Genomic DNA, 22,973 nt, shown 5'->3' on the forward strand with positions numbered 1-22,973 from the left:
GAATTCAGGATACAAACTAGCCTTCTCTATCAATTTCAACTCTTTTGTTGACCTCCTTATATTGCTACTTTATTCCTCTTCCTTTTCCTACATTTCAACTCTGTAAAAATCTAGTAATATGCTTATAAAATGTTCTTGAAATAAGTAATTTGTAGCAAGCAGAATAAAGTTGTACTAGTGCTTTCCCCAATGCAAACATTCCAAATAAATTTCAATTTTGGTCAAAAATCTACTCAGAAATACTTTGATTAAACGTCACATTTATAAATATAGAGGCAATTAAAAACATCTGTAATATAAAACACTTCTTTGTATGCAATGTTTTGAGTAAAATCCAGTAATTTCATGAAATTTATTTACCATGTGCTTCGAAGTTAACTGAGGTGACTGAACTAGGTGTTACCTCTGCAGTCACAGTCACTGCTTGTGCAGAGATTCCTGCTTCCACCCACAGCAGAGAGGCAGAGCACCCACACACCAAGCTGCTAAATCCTGTGGGAATGGCACCAGCTCAGCCACACAGCTCTGGAAATGGCAATTTAAGCTGTTCTGTAACAGCCCCAGGCACAACTGCAGCACCTCTGCCTCGAGCAACCGCACAAGCATTTCCTTCATGCAGGAAAGGGTGAGAGTGGCAGCAGGATAACACTGCCACAAGAGAGAAGCTGTGTGCCTGGCCAGATAACGTGAGACAAGCAGGGGGGCATTTTAGAGCTTTATACCTAAAGCAGACACAAAGACAACTTGTTCAATCTTTCTGGGAAAAATACACCCTGAAATCCCTCCGTTCCTTCTTGAAGCAGTGTACTCAGCACACATCTTCCAAGGGTGGATGGTGGGGTACAAAGTGATGCAAGCAGTATTTGGCATGTAACTGCATAAATAGCTGGATATCAAACCAGGGGCCCAGCAGCACCCTGCCTTTGAAATGTGCTTTCCATTACCTGGGAAGGACTCAGAGAAATGTCTTGGGCTCCCCAGCAGACCAGATCACCTGTGACACAGCAGAAAATGCCCCTCAAGCACAAACTCCTGCAGAAACCTCCGACTTCTGAAATGCTGAAGCTAAAGCTGCATTTCAACACTGCAGAAACACTTTTTCCCCCTCCCTCCACAATTTAGCCTTCTACAATATATTTAGAAGATAAAGCTATGTTTGAAAACATAAATCTCATCATTAAGTATTATGATCACATAAGAAAAGCCACAGCCAGAAATCCTTTATTTAGTCCTCATTTATCATTCTTTTCCAATCTGTGCTCAGTACAGGCTAGAAGGGAGCTCAAGGTTATGCTTCTTGCAAATCCTTTTCTGTCCTGTATTATCAGCCATTGTTATTACCTAAACTTTCATTCAGAAACAGCATTTGGAATAGTTTTTCAAGGGGGAGATTATTTTTAATCAAGTCAGGTCATGGATGATGTTAACCAGATTTGTTTTTATTTCTAGTCACTCTCCAAATTATTAATATAATTCCCTGCAGACAAATGGTGTGTTTGTGGTTTGAGATACAAATCGAGTGGAAGACTTATGAGCACAAGGCATTCAAAGTCTTTTTGCCAATGAGAAATGGGAAACTTCTCTGGGTAGGAGAAAGTAGAGCATCCAATTAAGTAGTATTTTCCTTTTTTAATCTCTTTTATTTTTATTTTAATTTCCACCTCAAAAAGGCTTTTGGCTGCCTTTTTGACAGGCAACTGAAGCAGGAACAGTATTGAACAGAATTCAAAAAACTCCTTTCTGAAAACAAAGACAAAAATAATTGAATGCTAGAGATGTTTAAGGACTTGCAGTGTTAAGTGAAGTGCTGCCCTCAGGCAGATGAAGTTTGGCAAAATGAACCTCAAACATTTTAAGAGACAAATTCCAGCCATGGGTTCACCAAGTATTTTCCAGGTTCTTTCACCCAAACCACTTATCTCCATGTCTCTGGTTACTCATGGTGCTTGAGCATTTTTCTGCCAAGACATTGTTAGGATTTCAGATGCTTGAGAGCTGGAAACAGTTGTGATGCAGACAGGGCAGGGCAATTCCTTCTGCCTCCTTTGAGCAGCTGCACAAAAGTTATGACTCTTCCCAAAACTTGGTGGAGAGGCACCAAACAGGTTCTCTAAAGAGGCTGCAGATTCTCCATCCCTGGAAGTGTTCCAGGTCAGCTTGGATGGGGCTCTGAACAAGCTGGGATAGTGGAAGGTGTCCCTGCCCATGGTAGTGGGTTTGGAAATGGATGATCTTTAGGGTCCCTTCCAATCCAAACCATTCTGTAATTCTGTGACCAAACCAGACTGAGGGGCACCTCCTCCTCCACTAAATGGAGCGCACCAGGCAGGAATACCAAGTTTTCCCAGCCTTACATTGAGGGAACATCAATGCCCCTCAGCTTCAGCACATCTTACAGTTAAACACAAAAAAAATCCTTTCCCCACCCCACAGCTGCACTTTTTAGACATAGTTTTACATGCCAGACAAAAAATCCCTTCAAGAAGAATTTGACAAGAGAAAAGAAAAGCATCTGAAGCAAACAAAAAGCCCAACATCAAGAGAAATGGAGGAGGGGAGAAACAATCATTTTAAAGTGACCCTTTGTGGGGGGCAGGGGAAGAAGTCTGTCTGATTTTCTTTGGATGTAGCTGGGCAGGAAATCGTTGAGGTGGGTTAAAATACCTTTCTTGTACATGCTTTACAAAGAATTTCCTCTGATTACTAAAATAATATTTGTTTTCATGTCAATCTTGATAAATCACAGCTGTGGTGCTTTATTTCCTCTTTTCCCTCTCCTTATTTCCATCTATTAATAGGCCTGCATCTACCCACACATCAATTAAAATCACTGATATATACTTATTGTATATATAAACACTTCTGGTTTGCAATCAAATTCCCTATGTAACATTGTTCTGCTCCTGAAATGAGCCCAGGATCCCAGGGATGTCCTACACAAAGCCCCATACTTGCAGAAAAACAGAGGTGATGAGGAAACTCAAGCAATGCCCCTACACCCACTGCAGGCTGACGAGTCAAAATGCCAGAACAAAAAAGCATTTTTTGTTTAAGTCTGGTTTTTTAGGGTTTTTTTTTCCCTTTCTGCTTCCCCAGTTCAAGAGAAAGAAGGTAAGACATCTGAAGAAGCTTTAGTAGAATTCAATGCTATTCAGTTCTGCAATTTCAAAGCTATAAAAGGCTCTGGAAGCAGTTTTAACCAAGTATTTTAGGCCACCAATATGGTCAGCATCAGTTCCAACTAACATTCTTCAATATTTCCACTGCTGAATGTTGGAATCCAGCATAGGAAGGAAGGGATTTATTCTTCAGGTTTGATACACCAAACCTCACATATTTTTAATCATTTGACTTACAAGAAAACTATGAAAATCTCAGTTCTTGATACAGCTTATCTCTCCCAGGAGTCACCTACCCCCTTAAAATGCAACTCTGAACAAGTTCTCAGGCCCTAATTCAACATGTTTCTCAGACTCCAAGGAGAAAACGAAGATAAGAATGCAGTGCCATAGCCCACTGAGTTTCATCAACTGATCAAGTGGAAATTCTTTCCAATTTCAAGTCTTTCTTAAAGCCTCTGACAGTCACAACAGCTGCTTTATTTCTATGCTGAGCAGAGCAGCATTAATGAGAGAGTTGTTTGCTTTCTTTAAGAGGATTTAGCACAACCATAAAAGAGGACTTATGACAGGTCCCACTAACCAGTTCCTTACTCCTTAACAAAGCAGGGTAGATACAGTTTGAAAACAAGGCTCCCTTCCCACAAAGTTACCTGGAGGCACCTGACCTATTCCTGCTGACAGTCAGTGCATTCAAAGGTCTCCCCTGGGAAAGATTATCTCCTGCAGTTGATTAGGCAATTTTACAGCTGCCATGCTGAGATTTTTAACATCAATCCAGTTCGTTCAGAGCGAAATGACAATTAAAAATAAATAAATAAACCAACAACAAACCAACATGGAGTGACAGGAAGCATTAAAACCCAAGCAGATGAGAACTACTCAGCTGGGCAGCAGGGCATAGCTCAGGTTCTGAGTTGTTGGAATGGCTCCTGAGGTATTAAAAGGTCTTTTTTTCCAGCCCCGCGCTTGAAGGAGGAGTCAGGATTCCTCAGCTCTGGTTCTTAAGGTTGTTTATTTTCTCCTATCTAATACATCGTCTTTCTGACCTGCTGAGATCTGTCCAGCAGGTTGGGTTGAAGCACACTGACTGCCCTGGGGGTGGTGTTATCTTTTTATACTAAAATCTACATGTACTTTATTTACAATAATTTTCAAATACCTATCACCTACGTCAGACAGTCTGTCTCTACTCTAAACCAATCCAAAAGTGCCACCATCACAGCAGAAAATGAAGGACAAGGAGGACAGGACATGCCCAGATTCATCCATCTTGCCTCTTGAACCCCCATTCCAAATCCCCAAAATTCTACTTTTGCACCCTGGGACAAATTCACTATCATTCCACTCAAACCCTTGTGGCTTGTAACTCTTCACACAAAGTTGGGAATTGTTTCCAAGGGCTAAAATCAAAGGCACAGGTGTTTGTGACTCCGCGCCAAGGTCTCTGAGCCCCCTGCCAGGGTCTAGAGTCCTCCAGGGCAGTCAGAGGCATAAGGCAGAGAACGTGCTGTACCCTTCACACACCCATCCCAAAGCTCTTCCTCCTACAGGAGCTCTCTCCCAAGCCCAGTGCTGCTCCCTCACGTGAGCAAGGGTGACAGGGTGCTGCTGTCCCTTATCTGGCTGCTAGGAAACCTCCCTGCACACAGAGTCTAACAAATGCCAGCCACTCCATCTCACTTAGGCCATCTAGCACTCTCTTGGCAGCCATAAAAGCATTAGGTTAACAAGTGGACTTGATAAATCAGCTTGGAGCCAGGCCAAAATGAAGAGCAATTAGGAGCCTACCTGGAACTTGAACATTATCATTTACAGGGAAGAAAAGAGGGGAGGGAAAAAAAGTCTACCACCAATTATGACTTGATAATACAAACTAAATAACACAGCACCTCCTGAATCAGAGAAGGGCAATAGTAGAAGAGACAAGAAATGTCATCTGATCTTGAGTAATCCCCTCTAAGGGCAGGCATCTGGGCTCTGGAGTGGGATTAACACTCCACTTTAAGCACTGACTGGAACATAAATGGGGCTTACTGCTTGGGTCTGCACCAAGCAGAACAACTGGCACTGCACAAGGAGTCTGGCCAGCAGCTGGGGGCACAACCCACAGGCAAATGCAGGAAAAATTGGCAGAAACATCTATGGCTTCCTCTAAGAAAAAGCATCTAGACCCACTTGGAAAAGTATCTAAAATGCTATTCTGAAAGGACATCCTATGTACACAGATGAAATTCCCCCACATAGATTGTTGCAGAACTTCACTATACTATTCACAGAAGTTTTCCCCAATATCCAACCAAGCTTTTTTCCTCTACAAAATAAATAGGATGAAAAGAAATCAGCTACCAGCAGACATGGAGCACCCTATTCTTTTCTCTATCTTCTAACATATCAGAACAGATAAGGGTTTTGCTCGTAACCATTTCCGCTCTCCAGGCCTCTTAAAGAATGCTGTTTGCATATAAAAACCAGGGAGGAGCTGTAAAGTACAAAAAGAATTCCAGGGGAACTCTGGACTTGCAGGCTTCATCCAGCCAAGACCGGATGTGATGGCAAACAAGGGAACACTGAGAACCCCACTTCCCTTCAAAAGGAATTTTATCCAAATACATCTGCCCATGGATTTTGCACCAGCCCAAGCCAGCTGGTGTCAGGTAAATCACACAGCTGAAGCAAGGAAGAAGATGGGACAGAAGAACATGGAGCTAATTCACCTCTCCTGATTGAGTATTTAATTTACCTCAAGAAAAGCCAACAAGATATATTACATCCAACACAAAGAGCTCTCACTTTCCTTTCCTCTCAGCTTCCAAGAATCCCACAGAGATCTAGGACAAGCCTAACTCAGAAGACAGCAGGTCAGAGCTAACAGTTTCAGTATAGGTCTCTGACCCAAGCAAGGAATAACAGTGATTTCTGTGGCTCTCCTACAATGCTATTTAATATAAAAGTCAACACAGGATTCATCTGTCAGCATATTCATTCCTGGGAGATGCCAAATGCCCTTACTGCCCAACCAGCTCAGCACAAATTGAATACATGACACACCTCAGAAGGCCAAGCCAGTAGTCTGCAGGGCGTCCTAAAAGTAAGAAGACCAATACCAATGCTAAGCAAGATTAGCAGAGGGGACACTGATTTGCCACTTAATATTCAAACACCAAAGAAATAAAAGACTTCAGTGCTGGCAGCTCTGTGTGGAAGCATCTGACAAAGCCACTTAATGATAAAAACGTTCAGGAGCAGAAGTAGAGCACCGGTGAGGATGGAAGCTCTGAAATCTTACCAAGACTTAACAAAAAGAACTATTCCATCTCAGGAACCTGAGGAGCACATTGCTATCATTACAAGGGCACAGCCTTGGGATTCAAATCCAAGATAGCAATTTCCCTTCCTGGCCAACAAGCCATTTGCAGGATAGCAATTCCCTCTATGCAGAATTCTTTCCACTGCCTCCAGATCAGGGACAAGCTAAGAACAGTGGAGGTGAGCTGTCTCTCCAAGTCGTAAGCAACAGCTCATAGTGAAGATTTTTACCTTGGCAAACATAAGGAGATATATGTCACCTTCTCATCCAGGTAAGAATTTTTTCCCCATTTTCTTCTTTGTTTTGTAGCTGCTTTGATCTTCTGAAATGGTAATAATTTTGGTAGCAGTGCTAACAGCAGGCCTAAAAACTGCACACATCCAAGAAGCAGAATAAATAAATAAAGAATAAGGTCTTGCTCATAAGGCAGCTGTAAAGGCTAATTTATTGCTTCCTATTTCAAAGCAGTGTGTGGTCACATCAGGAGTGAACTTGGAATATCATGCTTGCTGGGAAAAATAACACACACATGGAAAAAGTACAAGACACATGCATGGACCAGTTAAAAATCTAAAACACACTGTCCCAATGAACCAAAGGCCTAGGTCATCACAGTAATAGCTAAAAGCAAACTAGAACTTTTTTTCAATTACAGATTCAACAGGAACAATATATTGGAAATTATTTCCAGGACAAAAAGCTCTACCCACATGCAATGAGCACATAAAGGTAAGTTTATAAATAAACATTTCTGTACATACTATGGATTATGCCATAAGTGAAGATGGGTTTTTTAGGCAGAAAATCTTACTGCAGCTGCACAGACAAGAGGTTTAGCACACACTGAGCATCAAAAACTCCTCTTCCAAGGCTAGTATCAAACATGTTATGAAAGAAACTGAATTATGATTTCACATCTCTAATACAGCTCCTTTTCAGCCCTCACACACTGTAAGTGAAAATTATTTCCCCTTCTTAGTAAACCACTTTGATTATGAGCACCATGTAATATCTATGGACATTTGGAGGCAGTGAAAGATCTCACAGCAAGGCTACCATTAAATCTTTGCTGAGAAACAAGGGGAGACATCTGTGTTTCATTATCTTTGAAATAATTAACTGATTTGGGCATTACCAAAGTGAAAATTAATTTTTTTTTCTACTGTGAGAAAGTTTGGGAAAAGTGGAAGTACTAATCTTCTGAAAAAAAAAAAAAAAAAAAAAAGAAGAGAAGTCTAGATTAGGCCAGACAAAGAACCAGTTCCCACAAAAGGCATGATGGAGCTATGCCAAATGTTTCTAAGAACAGAGCATTTTTTGGTTGTTTTTTTGGAGCCAAATTTCTTATGTCTCCATTCTCTCTTTTATGGGTATTAATAAGATTTCCACACAAATCTGTCTCTACTTAGTCATCTTCACCACTGTCAGACTCCAGAGCCCTCCAGGAGGAAGGACTGCCAACACAAATGTTTGTGATGTCACCCGAGCCACACCAGCCATGGCTCAGAACAAACAGGCCCAGAAGGTGAAAGGCCACCACAACCCTATGGAGGGGCAAAGGATTAAACAATTAAGAGATCCAGCATTAGAATTAAGAGGGAAGAAGTGAAATAACAGCAGTAATCACCTAAATGCATTTCTTGATTAACAAATGAAAAAGCAGTGAGCATCTTTCTGCAGTTAGTACACATTCTTAGGGCAGACTTCACACACTAGTGGGAAATTTGACCTGTGCCCATCTGAAACTGCCTTCCCATGCTCATTTCACATACTGTGACCAGAGCAAACCTGTCTTTGATGCATGGAAATCTCCTCCAAGGCATCAGTGCGTTCTTGCATTCAAAGCCAGGTAATTCTATCATCCCTTAAAATCCGAGGTAGCACCTCCACAGACTGACACCCATGGGTGCATCTCTCTGGTTCAACAAACACACAGACACCCACCCCCGCTCCAAAACAATCAAAACCAAAAGCAAAGAAACAACAACAACAAATCACCAGATGCTGGCTAAAGGGAAAGAAGTAAGATAAGCTAAGGAAGAAAAAAAACATCTCACCAGACAAAACTGCAGTCATTCTTGGGTGGTCACTCACAGACCAGCATCAAACAAATCTAATTCATTTTTCCTAACACGTAGAAGCAGAATCAAGTGCCAAAAGCCCACCCTTGTGTTGTTTGGCCTGTCTTTCATGAGAGAGAAAAGGGGGATCAGATTTGCTGGACAAGATAGGGAATGAGGTAGGAAAAATGAGCTCATTGATATAAGTATTCCTAGATGAAAAAAAACTTTTGACCATTCACAAGAGTGGCACTGAGGAAGCTGTTAACTCAAAGCATGTAGCCATCAATATCATGGCCTTTCTTTTAAGTTTGCTTTTTATTAAATAAACACATGGAAAAAGAAAACAAACCTGCATACAGCTAAGAAGTTAGATAGCTAAAATTTCATTAAAACCATCTGCAATTGCAGATCCAAGCATCCAAAAGATAGTGTATGATATAATTATGCTTACAAGCACTGACTCACTGGTTTAGATAGCAATGCATTAAGATCACAGGAAAGATACTCCCTGGGCTATCAAGTTTCTCCCTAAAGTTCTCATCTCCTTAACCTGCTATTATAAATGATTAAGACAATTTGATTGTTACGTTCATCTCAGTTCTAAAAACCTTAACTGAATAAAAGAGCCAGAGCCCCCCAGGCCAAGTTCTCATGAGTGCACTGAATGACAGCAAAGGAAGCTGTTTCATCACATCTGAGGATTTTTTGGGCTGGGTTTCTTTCAGTGCATATCAGTAAATTTTGCAATACAGTGACTTCAGCTCAAAAATCAATGTTTTTCTCAGCATCACATTACCACTTTCATTTGAGAAGAGACAATATATAAAGCAGATCAGAATGTGAAATAAGCACATATTATTGCAGCTGGAAGAAATTTACCATTTTTTAAACACAGATAAGTTGCAGTTTCCAAAAGAAAAATAAAATCCAAAGGTCTAAACATGACACCATGTCCAGACATGCCAATATGATAAATATCCAGAATTTTAAATTCTGGGTTTTCAAAAAGCCTGCTCAAGTGGCAGATCACAGCCAGGAAGTTTTAAGATTCATCTTAAGGATCTTCTTTTTCATCTATGCATAATACAAAAGGAAAAGGTAATTCTAGATCCAAGGATGAGGGCAGCTAAAATGTTGGAATGAAAACCACCGAAACTCTGCCTCAGTCACTATTATCACAAGTTCACATTATCCATCAGCTCTGAATAGGAACATCACACATTTCAGGATTAGATTTATACACCACTCACAGCAGAAGAGAAAGCTGAAATAAAGACTGGATAGCTTTGAGAGGAAGGGGATAGACAATCTGTCTTTACTGCTTCACTTAAAAATGCTCAGGAGCTCTCCAAGAAACATTTGTGTTTGCCATCTCTCTGTCTCAACACAGCAGATGCATCCAGGAAACCAGGTTTAGATGTCCTCAATTTCAGTTAAGCCCTGGTTCCTCAGATTTCCTCTGAGCTGGCCCTGATTCCAAAGGTGCCTGGCCAAGAGGAAAGGACAGGCTTGGATCCTTGAGAGGAACTGAAACTGGAATACGTGGTTGAGTGCTGGCACCCCAGTCCAGCTAATTGTTGCACTGTTACCCTGTGCTCCTCTGTGACCCTGCTTGACACAAACACAGCAGGCTTAGCAGGGGTCAACATCCTGGATTCCATGGCCCACAAGTCAGTCTGCAGTCCCAACAAAGCACAGACAATATTTCTCTTGTCACTGAGCAGATTTCTTACTGAGGTCTCTGTAATGAGGCACAAACAGAGCCCATGCTGCCTGGAATTATGAGATGGCACACACCTATGGATACACCTGCCTGCTCGTAAAGGTTTCTTGCTTCTCCACAGGCCACAGGAAAGATGAATGCTCTGCAACTCTCAGCAGAAGCCTACTGGAAAGGTTCAGGCTCTCATTCCACCCTTATCCCCATTTAGCTTCCAAACCATCCTCACAGTTCCATTCCTCACATGAAGCACAGCATTAAATCCTTTAATAGAAAATGTTTATTCATTTGCAGTTTTGTGTAATCAGTAGACAATTAGGACTGCGTTTAAGAATGGCACTTACAGACACATTAAGCTGGTTTTAAAAAAAACCAAACCCTTGATAATGGCATATGAATTACCTTGAAACATTTCAGCTCAACAGAATGCAAAATCACCAGAAATTCAGTGAATTTTAGTGAACCGCTTTAATAAACAACAAATATAACTAGTCTACAGCTTCCCAGAGAACAGGTACATAGCAGCAACAACATATCCACTACACCTAACAGAGTTTTACCAGGTAAAGCTCATTGGGCTTCGCTGTAAAAATACAAGTCACCTATTTATTTCAACTGGTCTTATCATACGTCTCACCAGCCAGAGCTCCACACTGAACAATTGTCACAGCACATGTCACAGTTGAGATGGCCATAATACACAGAGGGTCAGCACACAGTTTCAGAAAGTTTCATCCCAAGCAAACACCTTACCTCTTCAGAAGGCTTCAGGCATCGGCCCACACACAGTAACACCATTCCACTCCAAAAAGCTGCAGCATCTGCCCTCCCTGTCCCTCAGCCCAGGCTTTTGTGCCCTGCTGCTGCTGCAGTGCCTCTCTCTGCCCTCTGGGGTTGGGCAGTGCCCTGTGCCCTCCATGGCTCGTTCCTGTTAATGCTGCTCACCTGTGCTGCACAGCTGGAGCCAATGAGGGATGATGGGGCACAGCCCCACCCCAATCACCACTGACTCTGTGCCTACACCTAAAGGAAGCTGTAGTCTCATTTTAGTTTCACACCAAACCTGCAAAATTTGTCTTTAATAAACACTTATGAAATTCAGTTTAAACAAGGGAACAAATACACAAACTTGGGATGGCCACACAAATAATTTTAGAAGTTAGTGCAGAAAGCAGGTTGTGATTCAGGACATCCAAACTCTCTGCTTGCTGCATGACCTCAGACAAGTAATGCTGTAACTCTGCTCATTCTCCTAATACTTCTGTACAAACAACCCCTTCTTTGTGCCCCCAGGAGTGGCTCCAGCTCAGGCTGCACTGGGACCTGCCCAGCTCCTCCTGCCCAGCCAGCCCCGTGCTCCACATCACAGCTAAAGCCAGCAGCAAGTCAGCCCAGGGACACCTGGAAAGCACCTTTATGGCTTTCACCTCTAGAACAGACTTGTGGCACCAATCTCACAAATTTAACAAGTGTATGTATCACTTGTAAGACCTAAGTGGTTATTTGTTGATCAAAATCACTACTCGAGTGTTTACAAATAATAACAAATAACTGCACAACTTGGCACAAGAAAGAAGAAATATTTAAACAACAAAAAGTCACAAGTCAAGCAATAGTTACTAAAGCTGGCATATTAATAAACAAGCCTGCCTGTGGAAATATCAGGAAATATTATTTAATATCCAGAAAGAGCCCTGTCATATGTACTTTGGCCTTGCTGACTGTGCTGTCAGAGTCAAGCAAAAACTCCATCCCTCTCAACTGCACAATACTAATTTGTGTATACATACATACATATATGAACATTTAGGTAGATATCTATATGTGTGTGCACACATCTGTAAGAACACGCTACAAGGTGTCAGGTGACATTTTCAGCAGTACAACAAACGTTAGCTTTGAATATCTTTCTTTAAAATAAGAAAAGGAATCATTAGCTGTTAAAAAAAAAAAATTAAGAAGCTCTCTGGATTTCAGGATGTGAACACAGCTCCTTCTGCACTAAGGACTGAACTGAAAGGATCACCCTGTTACCCTGGGAGGGCTGAAAACAGCAGAGGCAAGAGGAGACGATTACTAACCTTTATAAAGAGAATTTAAGAAAAATAGTGTTTTTAACAAACCTTCACTTGTTCAATATGAATTTTAAAATATTACTGAGTGAGAAGGTGAAGGTATCCATTGTCTCACAAGAGTGAGAGGCAGACTGCATTTCAGCACAAGCATTCCTGTAACAATCCCAGTGCCAGATTCCAACTAAAACTCCAGCTACATGAAACGTATCTTCCCAGTTATCTTGCAATTATAGATGCACATTGAAGCTCCTTATCAGCCCAAAATACAGTGATGAGACTTTGACAAGAGTAATCTATAGTTAACACCACCAGTACAGCTGAAGAGAAATGCACCAGAGAATTCAGTGCAGAATCCAACAGGTTTTGCCTTTCAAAAGCGAGTTTTGGGGGAAGGACTTCAGCATTTTCAATATGGAAATAGTGGTAGCTGCATTGAAAGGTGGGTTTGTAGAGGAAATGAAGCAGCAGAAAGGAAACTCCAGTTAGATCTGTCAGCTGGTGAGCTCAAACAGGCATCAATAAGAAAGAAAGAAAAGGAGAAAAGGGGAAGAGAAGCCAGGAAGGGAACAAGAAGAAAGAAAACAAAAGGGAAAAAAAAAATTCTCTCAATAGCACTTGGAAGTTCATTCACAAAGGCAAGGGTAGACAGTACATAAGGCTGTGCAGCCCTTTTTAATCTCCACTTTCACACACAGCTCTGCACCTTTCCACAGCTGTCATCTCAACTGAGAGTCAATACTCAAGCACAGACAAGGTTTCACAAGTTTTACTCTGCAGGCAACAAAAAGCTTGGGAAAGCATATCTAGATTTCTGCCTACAAAGTGGAGTAAAACTTGCTTGGACATGGCTTTTCGGCCCATGCACAGGCCTCAGCCACATTTCAAGGTAAATTTGGGGTGTATGTATTTGCCAACAATCAGTATTTTCATCTAACATCAGTAACAAAACAGATGAGTGCTCTGCCTCTCCTTTATGGCATTAAACGCAAACATGCATGGATTTATTTAAAACCATACAGGAAAAGTGGAAGAGACTCAAACTATCTCTAGTCCAGGATGAGGAGCAATTTAGGTTATTAGTGGTGCCAGGCAGCAGCTCCAGCACACAGAGATGCCAGCAAGGAATCATCAACCTGCTGGGAGTGCAATAGTTCAAAAAACAATTAAACTTCACCACTCAAATACTCAATTCTTTCCCTGTCTGGAATTCATTTCACAACTGTGCTTATGGAGAAATTTACTGAGAAATCAGTCAGAAGGATGCTGCTCAGAATAAGTAATGTTCAGTTTGGAAGTTCAGTAATAACTGATCCCCTACAGTATTATGATTTACTCAAAGACAACCAGGAACAAGAAGCTTTTTTAAAACAAAAAATAAACCCAGCAACCCTCAGTGTCTTGATCCTCAAAACACAGCGATAATTTTCCAGCAGGCATCATCATATTGTATTTCACACAGCTTTTAATGAAGCTGAGATATTTCGAAGAGGACCAACCAGTCTGAGAGGAAGGGTTGCTTTTTTTAAACTGTCAGCAGGGAGTGCCTCAGGACTTCAGCAGCCATCAGAAAAAGCATCATGGGAATATTTGAAAAGCACCACTCCTACAGAGTTAGGCAGACAAAAATCCCATTAAAAAAAAACCAACAAAATGACGCAGAATATAATTTTATTTTACTTTAAAATTCAAACCAAAGCATAAATCTTAGTACAAAACAAAGCCAACTCCAGCAACCTACAAAATACAAAAGTCAAATAAACCGCTTTAACCCCACATATTTCACTGGTGGATTGGGGGTGTTAGCCAAAGAGGCCTCAGCTATGCTCTGAGCTATTTCTGATATGTGGAGGTTTTGTAATTTTCCAGCCTTGAGCAGGGGCAGAAGGAGAGCCTTTAACTGTATTGATGCTCTTAAGTATCTTCTCCCTAATTTTTTTTCAGTAGTTAATTGCAGTAAAAATACAGAGAGTTGTGCAGTGATAGGTCCAGATAAAGCAGTACAGCCACTAAAGCACAGAGTGAGCAAGTGGGAAGTTTTTTCCTAACTAATATCAGATCTAAAAAAAAAACCAAACAGTTTTTCTAATCCTCAAACTGTTTGGCATCAGAAACCTTTACACTTCAATAACTAATAAATACAAATGTCTAAGCTGGAAGAGCTTCATTCATACCTTGTGACATGCACGTATTTTCCATGATCAGTGTCTATTTCTATCTTACACAATCAGACTTCTTCATAGCAGCTTAAAAATAAAAGGTTCGGGGGGGGAGTTTGTTTGGAGGTTTGGGGATGGGTTTGTTTTGTTTTCCGAATTCCTTTCTATTCTTTCCTTTTTAGGCAAATATGCCGTCAACACCCCTCAGCCAGATCTAGTTTTATGTACAATTTCAGTCCCTTCTTAGATGAGGCTCAGAAGTCTGGGCTATCTGTGGATCCTAATGGTTCTGTATGTCTGACCAAAACTTGGTACACCAGTCCATACCATGCCTTCACTAACCCAATTTCATTTTAAAACCTCCCACACACAAAATCTTTTCAGTGACCAGCACATTTCCAGTGGCCAGCTGACACAAAATCCTTTTCTTGACAGGTTCAAAAATGAACAATGCCATTTTACTGACCAAACTCCTATAACCACCAGTATCTTCCCTGTGCTGCCTATTTTCCCTTTTGCTCAGCAGCCCTTGAGGTGCACTACGAAAACATCCATCCATCCATCCATGTTCAACAGCACTGAAGGACCATTTATCCCATCAGCACAACCCACAGAATCACAGAAAGGCTGGGCTTGGAAGGCACCTCTGGAGATCTAGTCCAACCATTCTGCCAAGGCAGGCTCACCTAGAGCAACAGACACAGGTGGTGGCCAGGCAGGTTTGGAATCTCTCCAGAGGAGGTTCCCCAGCCTCTCTGGGCAGCCTGTTCCAGTGCTCAGCGCTTTTTGCTCATATTCAGGTGCAGCTGGCTGTGTTTCAGTTTGTGCCCCTTGCCCTGGCACTGGGCTCTTGTCACTCACCCTTCAGACATGTGGATGCACTGATAAGATCCCTCTCAGTCATCTTTTCTCCAGGCTAAACAGGCCCAGCTTTCCCAGGCTTTCCTCCCAGGAGAGATGCTGCAGTCCCCTCATCATCCCCACAGCCCAGTGCTGAACCTTCCCCAGCAGCTCCTTGTTGCTCTTGCTCTGAGGAGCCCAGAATAGGACAGCGAGCGCCAGCTGTGGCCTCGACAGATCAGAGGACAGGGGGACATCCTGCTTTTCAGGTGGCATTTCCAGTTTCATTTATAAATGCTCGCACAGAGTCAGGATGTTCTGCACCGGGAGGGACCCGCGGGGAGCAGCCCGGGCTGTGCCACCGCGGGCTGCGGGACGGGGCTGGAGCGGCAGCGGCAGCGGCGGGGCAGATCGGGCACGGGCTGAGTTAAGGACCACGGACAGATTTTGTGGATGATGTTCCGTGCCCGGCTTGGCTCTCGTGCCCTCTAGGGGGCCGCGCCCGCCAGCGCCGACACCGCCCGCCCGCTGCGGGAGCGACCGGAGCCGCCTTCATCACCATCATCATCGCCATCACCCATCATCATCATCATCATCATCATCACCGCCACGAGGGACTCGCGACAATGACATGCACACACACAGAGGGAGAAGAAAAGCGGCTCAAACCCTTCATAATAAATAAATAAATACATACATACATAAAAGAGACCAAAGCGGCTCAAACCCTTCATAATAAATAAATAAATACATAAATAAATAAATAAAGAAGCCAAAGCTTGACAAAGGGGTAGGGCACATCCTCTCCCCACAGCCCCAGTGAATCTCCAAAAGCAGCTCAGAAGGAAAAACGCTGATATTCCACCCACAACTTAAAACTCAGACAGATATCGCATTTCATGATATTTTTTTTATTACTCACAATATAAAGAACTGATGCTACCACTTGCAGCAGGGCTTAAAGCAAAATTTATTGCAGGACTTAGAGCAAGATAACTCCAACACAAAAAAAGTCCACGAACAAACAAAAAGCAAAAAGACCCCACAACCAAAAAAAAAAAGAAAAACCAACCCCACCACCTTAAACCTGAAAACTACATAGTCCAAGTGAGAGGTGTTTCTTTGAGTGACACCTTGACTAACAGAGAAAAGACTTTGAGGAAAGTGTTTGGTAATTCATAAAAAAACTTGTTTAAAACCAAGCAGAGAAAAAAAAAATTAAATCCCTGCACAAAGTAAAACACGGCTTCCAGTTTGTTATCTGAATCTGTACATTTCTTTCCTTATCTGTCAAGGGATATGCTACAAGCTGTACATCTTCCATCAGATTGCCTGGGTAAATCACAGTCACTGGCTCAAAGCTTTAATTGCAGAAGTGTTCTTTTCATTCTCAAATAATTTAGGAGGCAGTCAGCTCACCCCTATTCAAAGCCCTGCGATTTGCAGGCACCAGAACCCAGCAAACCTTTTCACTTCCAGGCTGAGATTATTTCTTTATATTACTTTTTAAAGAAAAAAGCCCAAGCACCATTCCTTCTATTTGCAACACACAGCTATGCCTCAGTCTCCCACAAAAACCAGTTGGAATGCTAGAACACTAACAGCAGATTAGGAGAAATTCATACAAACGTCACAGTTAACGTCCAAAACATCATGTGTCACTGTTTTTCCCCTCCAACCCCCAACAAGCTTCTCAAAACACATTTCATACACAGGGTCACTGTTCTGGCTGTTTATTTAATTAACATGACAACCCAGAGTACACAGGATTTCTTTCAGTTCCCCAGCTTTGCATTTTCACACTTCAAGCAGAAAGAGCAGAAAGTCACTACTGTACTTTACTTTTTTGCCAATATACCATAATATACATTTCTTGATTTAACCAATGGACAAAAATAGATTCTAAGCCCTTGGTGAGAGTTTCAGCAGCAGTTTTAACATTTTTGTGAGGCTGAAAGAGAAATGAAAAAACCCAAGTGGAGCAGGTTTGCGTAAATGAAGCCATGCAAAAGAAAATAAAGCATTACGTCTGGAATCCCTGGGTGATTTTTCCTGGAGCCTTTCTTTAATATTTTACATGGTTGTGTTTCAGCAGTCACCAGATGACATAATTCCTCAATATTCCTTAGTTTTTAGTGACCTAAATGGCAATGCCATTAAATCTTATCGGAGTAATTACAGCTCAATAAACCCTATTAGGAGGAGGTACATGGTATATAAAACCTCCTATGTCTAATAGACACAGACAAAGTTCAGTACCTAAATTCAATCTGCCAGCTCCCCTCTAAAATTTTAAATTTCTCTATGTTGCACCCCGATCGCTCCCATTTTCAGGCCAGAGCACAGGATCCACATTAATAAAAATTGGTTATAATATAAGGGTACATTTCTCTACTTTTTAAGTTAAAATGAGGAAGAACCAACAAAGGGGAAGAAGCAACATATTCCTGGCACTACCAAAGCTGTCACTATCAAACAATGAGAAGAGATAAAGCCTTAATTTTTCCCTTGGAAACAAAAAAGGAAAACTGACAAATATATTTCTTTTTCTCCACTGTTTCTTAGATCTTATCACTGCAGAGATATCTTTGGCCATGTGAACTGTTACAGGATTGTCTTCTCAACTCCACAGACAGGCAGTGATAACGACAGTCCTGCACACAACTTTCCCAGGCTAGGGCTGGGAACAGGCAGGGTTACCACCCAGAACCCCATGAAAAACAGTCAATTGAGCAAAAAAACCCACTGCTGCTGCTGAAGGAAGATAGACAAATCTGGCACCAAGGTTACCAGCCTGAAAAAATAACTCTTAACAAGGAGAAAAAGGATGGGAAAGATGCAGCAGAATAAAAAATCTACCAAGTCTCAAACCAAGAGAAAAGAGATGACAGACCCTCAGATGCCCCTCGGGAAGGCAAAGAGCTTTCTACTTCTCCTACTGCCCAGAACAGAAATACATAAAGAAAACAGAAATAAAAAGCAAAAGAGAAATACATAAGGAAAATGGACAGAAAACCTGTCTGCCTTAGGAGGAAGAGAGCACGGGCAGGAGTTTGTACGTGGAGCAGCCGGCGTGGCAGCTGGGGACATGGGACAAGCTCCTCCACCAGGACTCAGCACCTTCTCTCACACAGAGCTGTGTCACCCACTAGCTGGGGGACCAGAAAGTCCTTCAGACTATGTGCTGTACCCCAGTCTTCTGACTCAGGTAAAAAAAATAAATCCGGCAAAAGCAAATCAAACTATTTGCAGCAGCTGCTAATAACACATACTTGTAATAAATCCAAGGTAGCTGAAAGCTTCCCTAAACAAAACAAACAAGCAAAACTCAAAAGCAAAATCAGTAGTCTTCAGCATGGTTTAAATTTGCCCAGCTACAATCTCCTGTGCAGCATTCTACCCACCAAGGCAAAATCATCCCCTTGGACTGCTGCATGTTGAGATTAACACATCAGAGGCACAAGCCTCAGAGCACATGGACATTATAATATTTTAATGGGAAAAAACAACACATAGAACACATTTCTGCTCCCCTCCCTATTCCCACCAACCTCCTCTCTGCACTTTTATGAAGAGCTAAAAATGTTTGCAAAACCCTGGAGAAAAAACTCCAAAAGCCATCTTCTTGGTGGTGCTTTTGCATTTACTGAAAAAAGGGGAAAAAAATGTATTTCCTCATTCATTCATTCATTCCCTGTCTATCTATCCATTCACAATTTTGCTCTGCATCCTCTTTCAAATCTGGCTGAGGGAGCCCTCAAGGAGCTGAGCATCCTCAGCCAGCCTTGATGAAATCACAGGGAGACAACACTCAGTTGGGAGCAAGATTAGGCACACACTCCTCAATGAGAGCTACACTCACACCAGGCTGGAAGCTTTTCATCCAAAGACTTTGCCAAAGTTGGGAAACAGAAAGATCATATACAAAGGCAACCACAAAAAGCACAGAATTAAACTGAAAATGGGGAAGGAGCACTTTTAGCAGCAACAGAAGGTTGCATCATGGTACCATTTGAATTCTGGATGGTGGCATTTTTAATGAAAGGTTTTTTTTTCAAATTCTTTTTGGAAGTGATGCCAACACAAGGTGTGTTAATACAATATCCATGTTGTCAGTTTGCAGTTCCTGGTACTGTCCTTTACAATGCCACATAGATTCACCTTCAAATTCTAGTAGAGAAGAATTCAGATTAAAATTGAGATGTGTGTGACTAAGTAAGAAAAATTCAGAAATTCCAACTTTCATAGAATCTCGTATTAACAGAAACAGTCAGATATGAAAGGAATCAAATTCTGGAAAAACAAAAGTGTTCAGCAATATGAAAGGTTACATGGGAGGTGATGGGAAAGATCACTAAAACTTTGCCTAATGTTACTCACTAAATTCAAGTACATGTTTCAAAGCAATAAAGTGGATCTATTTCCTGATGAAAACTATTGGCAGTTCACAGATGTACAAACCAGACCAGAAACATTCAGAGGATGTTTTTTAAAAACAGGGGGGCAAGAGAAGGCCTGGTTTTCTTTCAAAGCCCTCATGTCTATTTTTAACATGTTATATTTAAAAACTGTCCAAAAGAAAAACATTTACCTATACTTTCTTTAAGTCTACAGGGAGCTGATTTTTGCTATAAACATAAACTGTGTTTGCTGTAAGAGAGTCCCACTTCTCCCATCTTTTCTTCGAGGTCCTTACAGAGCTTTGTTTCACCTTTTCCATTTTTCACTCACGCTAGCATTTATTTAAGAGAACAGCTTTTAGGGACAGAAGTTCACATACACACAGCCACATTATGCTAAAAAAAAATAAATACAGAAAGTCTCCCCAAACTCCAAAGTTATCATCCATTTCTAATCACACAGAGACACAAGCAATACCAGATCTCACTATTGATTAATAGTGAGTGAGAACAAAAGAAAGAGAAATTTGCCAAAATCCTGCAGCGGGTGAACGGAACAGTTGCAGATAACTCCAGACCAGCTCCACAGCTTGGAAGTGGGAATTGCTCGGGGCAAAGCTGGCCACTGTCCCCAGGTAATGCACCAGCAGGGAGGGAAAAGGAGTCTACCTTGTTATATCCATCACCAGCCCAACCTCCTGGTACATGCAGGAGATTTGAAGTTCCTCCATGAGAGAAGACAAGGACCGTGGTCACTGAGTCCTGTCTCCAAATGATTACATTTAGAGATGTTAACTAAAAGGCTGCATTTATTGGAAGTGTGAAAGCAAGTGGAAAATATGTTTAAGACCTTACAAATGATTATTGTAAGAAACCACCAGAAATGTCTAGCTTCACCAAGTAAGCATAAACAGTTTTAATTTTGTGCCTTACTGTACTTACAAATTACTCTTACACCGTTGCCTCTCAGTTCCTGCTAAAGTCAGAACTCGGTCAGTTTTCTACTTTTTCACATTATATTTGTCTGTGGTAAATATTTACTTCACCTAAACAAAACTGTTAAATAAATAAGTACGTTTGTTGTAAAACAAGTCTCAAGTATGTAAGGTTGTCAGGCCCTCTTCTAAGAAATGTCAGTACCAACCACAAAGGGATGTAATCAAACGATTTCCAGAACAAACCAGCCACCCACACCATATAGCTAGATAACAGCCATTACTTGGAAAATACTTTGCTGCTTATCCAGCAAGCCACCTGAAAGAAAACCTTAGGTGTATGACAACACGCTTCACTTGATCACAGTGCACAGAATCCTTTTCAACACTAGTTGAAAAAGAAAACTTAACACAGTTCGATACTTATTTCCCCCCCAGGTTTCCCTTTCCACTACTCAGCAGGGATCGCACTGACTTTCAAGTCACCCAAGTGTCAAGTGGTATTTTTGTGGGGCAATCTTAAATCTCAAAACAACTGAGAAACACTTCAAGCGCAGAACCAAGCCTACTTTGTGTCCGTGTCAGGGCTCTACACAGCTGTGCAGTAAGATACCGGTGCCTGATTGCTTCTTCCTCCAGATTTTTTGAGGTGTGCATTGAAAGGAACGCATCTCCGGTAATAAAGTTCTCACTCAGCCATTCCAATCACAGCCTCTCAGAGAAAACAAAGTTGAGATAAATCGCGTGTGCCTCGCACCGGTTCCCACAGCCAGGGCAGAGCCGGAGCTATTGATTACACGCACGGGAGCAGCGCTGGGGAGGCAAAGTGCAAAGACGAGCCGGGGCTACCGCCCCGATAGGGGACTTCTCCCACCACGGACAACCGAGCTGCTCGGCTCACACACACAAACACACCCCTTTCGAGCTTAAAGCAAGTTTTAAAAGGCTGAGGTACCTTTCTAGGAAACTACAGCTTTGAAACAGCGGGGTTCCTAAGTGATGCTGGGAAACCCGAGGGCTACGCTCAAGGCAGGTTCCCACCGGCTCCGAGAGCCCAGCGGGCACCGTCCACCCCAGCCCTCCCTCTGCCAGCTTTAGGAAAAGCCGGCGCCGGCCACAGCTGTAAGGGAAAAGCACACCCTGAGCCCTCTGCCTGGTCCGGAAAGCTCGGCTTCAGCCCGGCTTCAGCCCGGCTTGCCCCGGCCCCGTTCCGAGGCGTCCCGGGGCTCTCCGCGCCGCGGAGCGCCGAGGAAAGCCCGCACCGTGCGCGGCCTCCCCGGCCCGGAGCGGCTCCTCCGCCGCCGCCGGGACCCCCGGCAAAGTTTGGGACCCGTCTCCCCGCAGCCCTACCTGCTCCCGGGGGATACAGGGCAGCGAGGTCCTCCGGTGGGTCTTGTTGCCGCTGCCGCCGCCGCCCGACATCTCGGGGGAGATCATGGAGCTGGACCGCCGCCGCCGCCTGAGCACTGGGGCTTCGTCCGCGGCCGGGGGGGCGGCGGGAGGCTCGGCCAGCGGGGCGGCCCGCCGTGGGGGCCAGAGCCGGTCGGCGTAGCCGGCCAGAAGGATGCCCAGCAGCCCCAGCAGGTACGCCAGGTAGGGCCGCCAGGACGCCGGGACCCTCTCCAAGGCGACGAGGGACGTGGTCTTGGCCGCGCTAGTCACGGCGAGCATGAGGACGCCCTGCCTCAGCTTCAGCACCAGCCATGTCACGGCGGCCAGGCAGCTCAGCACCACCCCCGTGGCGGCGAGGGAGAGCAAGTGATCCTCCTCCTCCTCCTCCTCCTCCCCCGCCGCCAGCGCCGTCTGCGCCACCGCTTCCCCCCCGCAGCAGGCGGCCAGCAGCAGCAGCAGCAGCAGCGCCGCCGCCCGCGGCCGCACGCCGCCCCGCACCGGGCAGCGCCCCGCGCCCGAGGAGGCGCCGGCCGGGCAGAGGGGCACCGCGCCGGGCGGCACCCAGCCCCAGCGCCGCTCCCCCCGCGCCAGCAGCACCGAGAGGGAGCCGGCGCTCAGCGCCGGGGAAAGTTTCCGGCGGCGCCGGGGCTCCCGCGGCGGCAGCGGCGCGGTCCAGGCGGGCGCCCCTCGCTCCGCCGCTGCCGCCGGGCTCCGCTCCTCCATGGGCTCGGTGGGCTCCCCTGCGCACCCCGGGGTTGTTCGCAGCCGGGCAGGGTCCGGGAGCGACTCCGCGGTCAGCGCTCGCTGGTCGGGGGGCGGCGGGCCGGGGGCGCTCCCCGCCGCGGCAGCGCCGGCATTTCCTGCGGAGCGCGCCCCGCCTGCCCCCTGCCGAGGCACGGGGGGCTGGGGAGCGCCGCGCCTCTCCGCGACCACCGCGGGCTTGGGGCGGTAAATTAAAATGTC

General features: G+C 43.8%; 1 protein-coding gene across 1 annotated transcript in view; it reads right to left on the reverse strand.

Annotated features, from left to right (window-relative positions):
• Positions 1-22,767, reverse strand: part of PDE3A (phosphodiesterase 3A) — a 219,190-nt gene extending 196,423 nt beyond the window's left edge. Inside the window, exon 1 of the mRNA XM_071422078.1 lies at positions 21,969-22,767. Coding sequence (XP_071278179.1) covers positions 21,969-22,733 — 765 coding nt within the window. The 5' untranslated portion in view covers positions 22,734-22,767. The remainder of the gene's footprint in view (positions 1-21,968) is intronic.
• Positions 22,768-22,973: the final 206 nt, after the last annotated feature.

The sequence above is a fragment of the Agelaius tricolor genome, unplaced genomic scaffold, assembly GCF_023055355.1.
Source record: "Agelaius tricolor isolate 1412-34295 unplaced genomic scaffold, bAgeTri1.0.p SCAF_3, whole genome shotgun sequence".
NCBI classification, from domain to species: Eukaryota; Metazoa; Chordata; class Aves; order Passeriformes; family Icteridae; genus Agelaius; species Agelaius tricolor.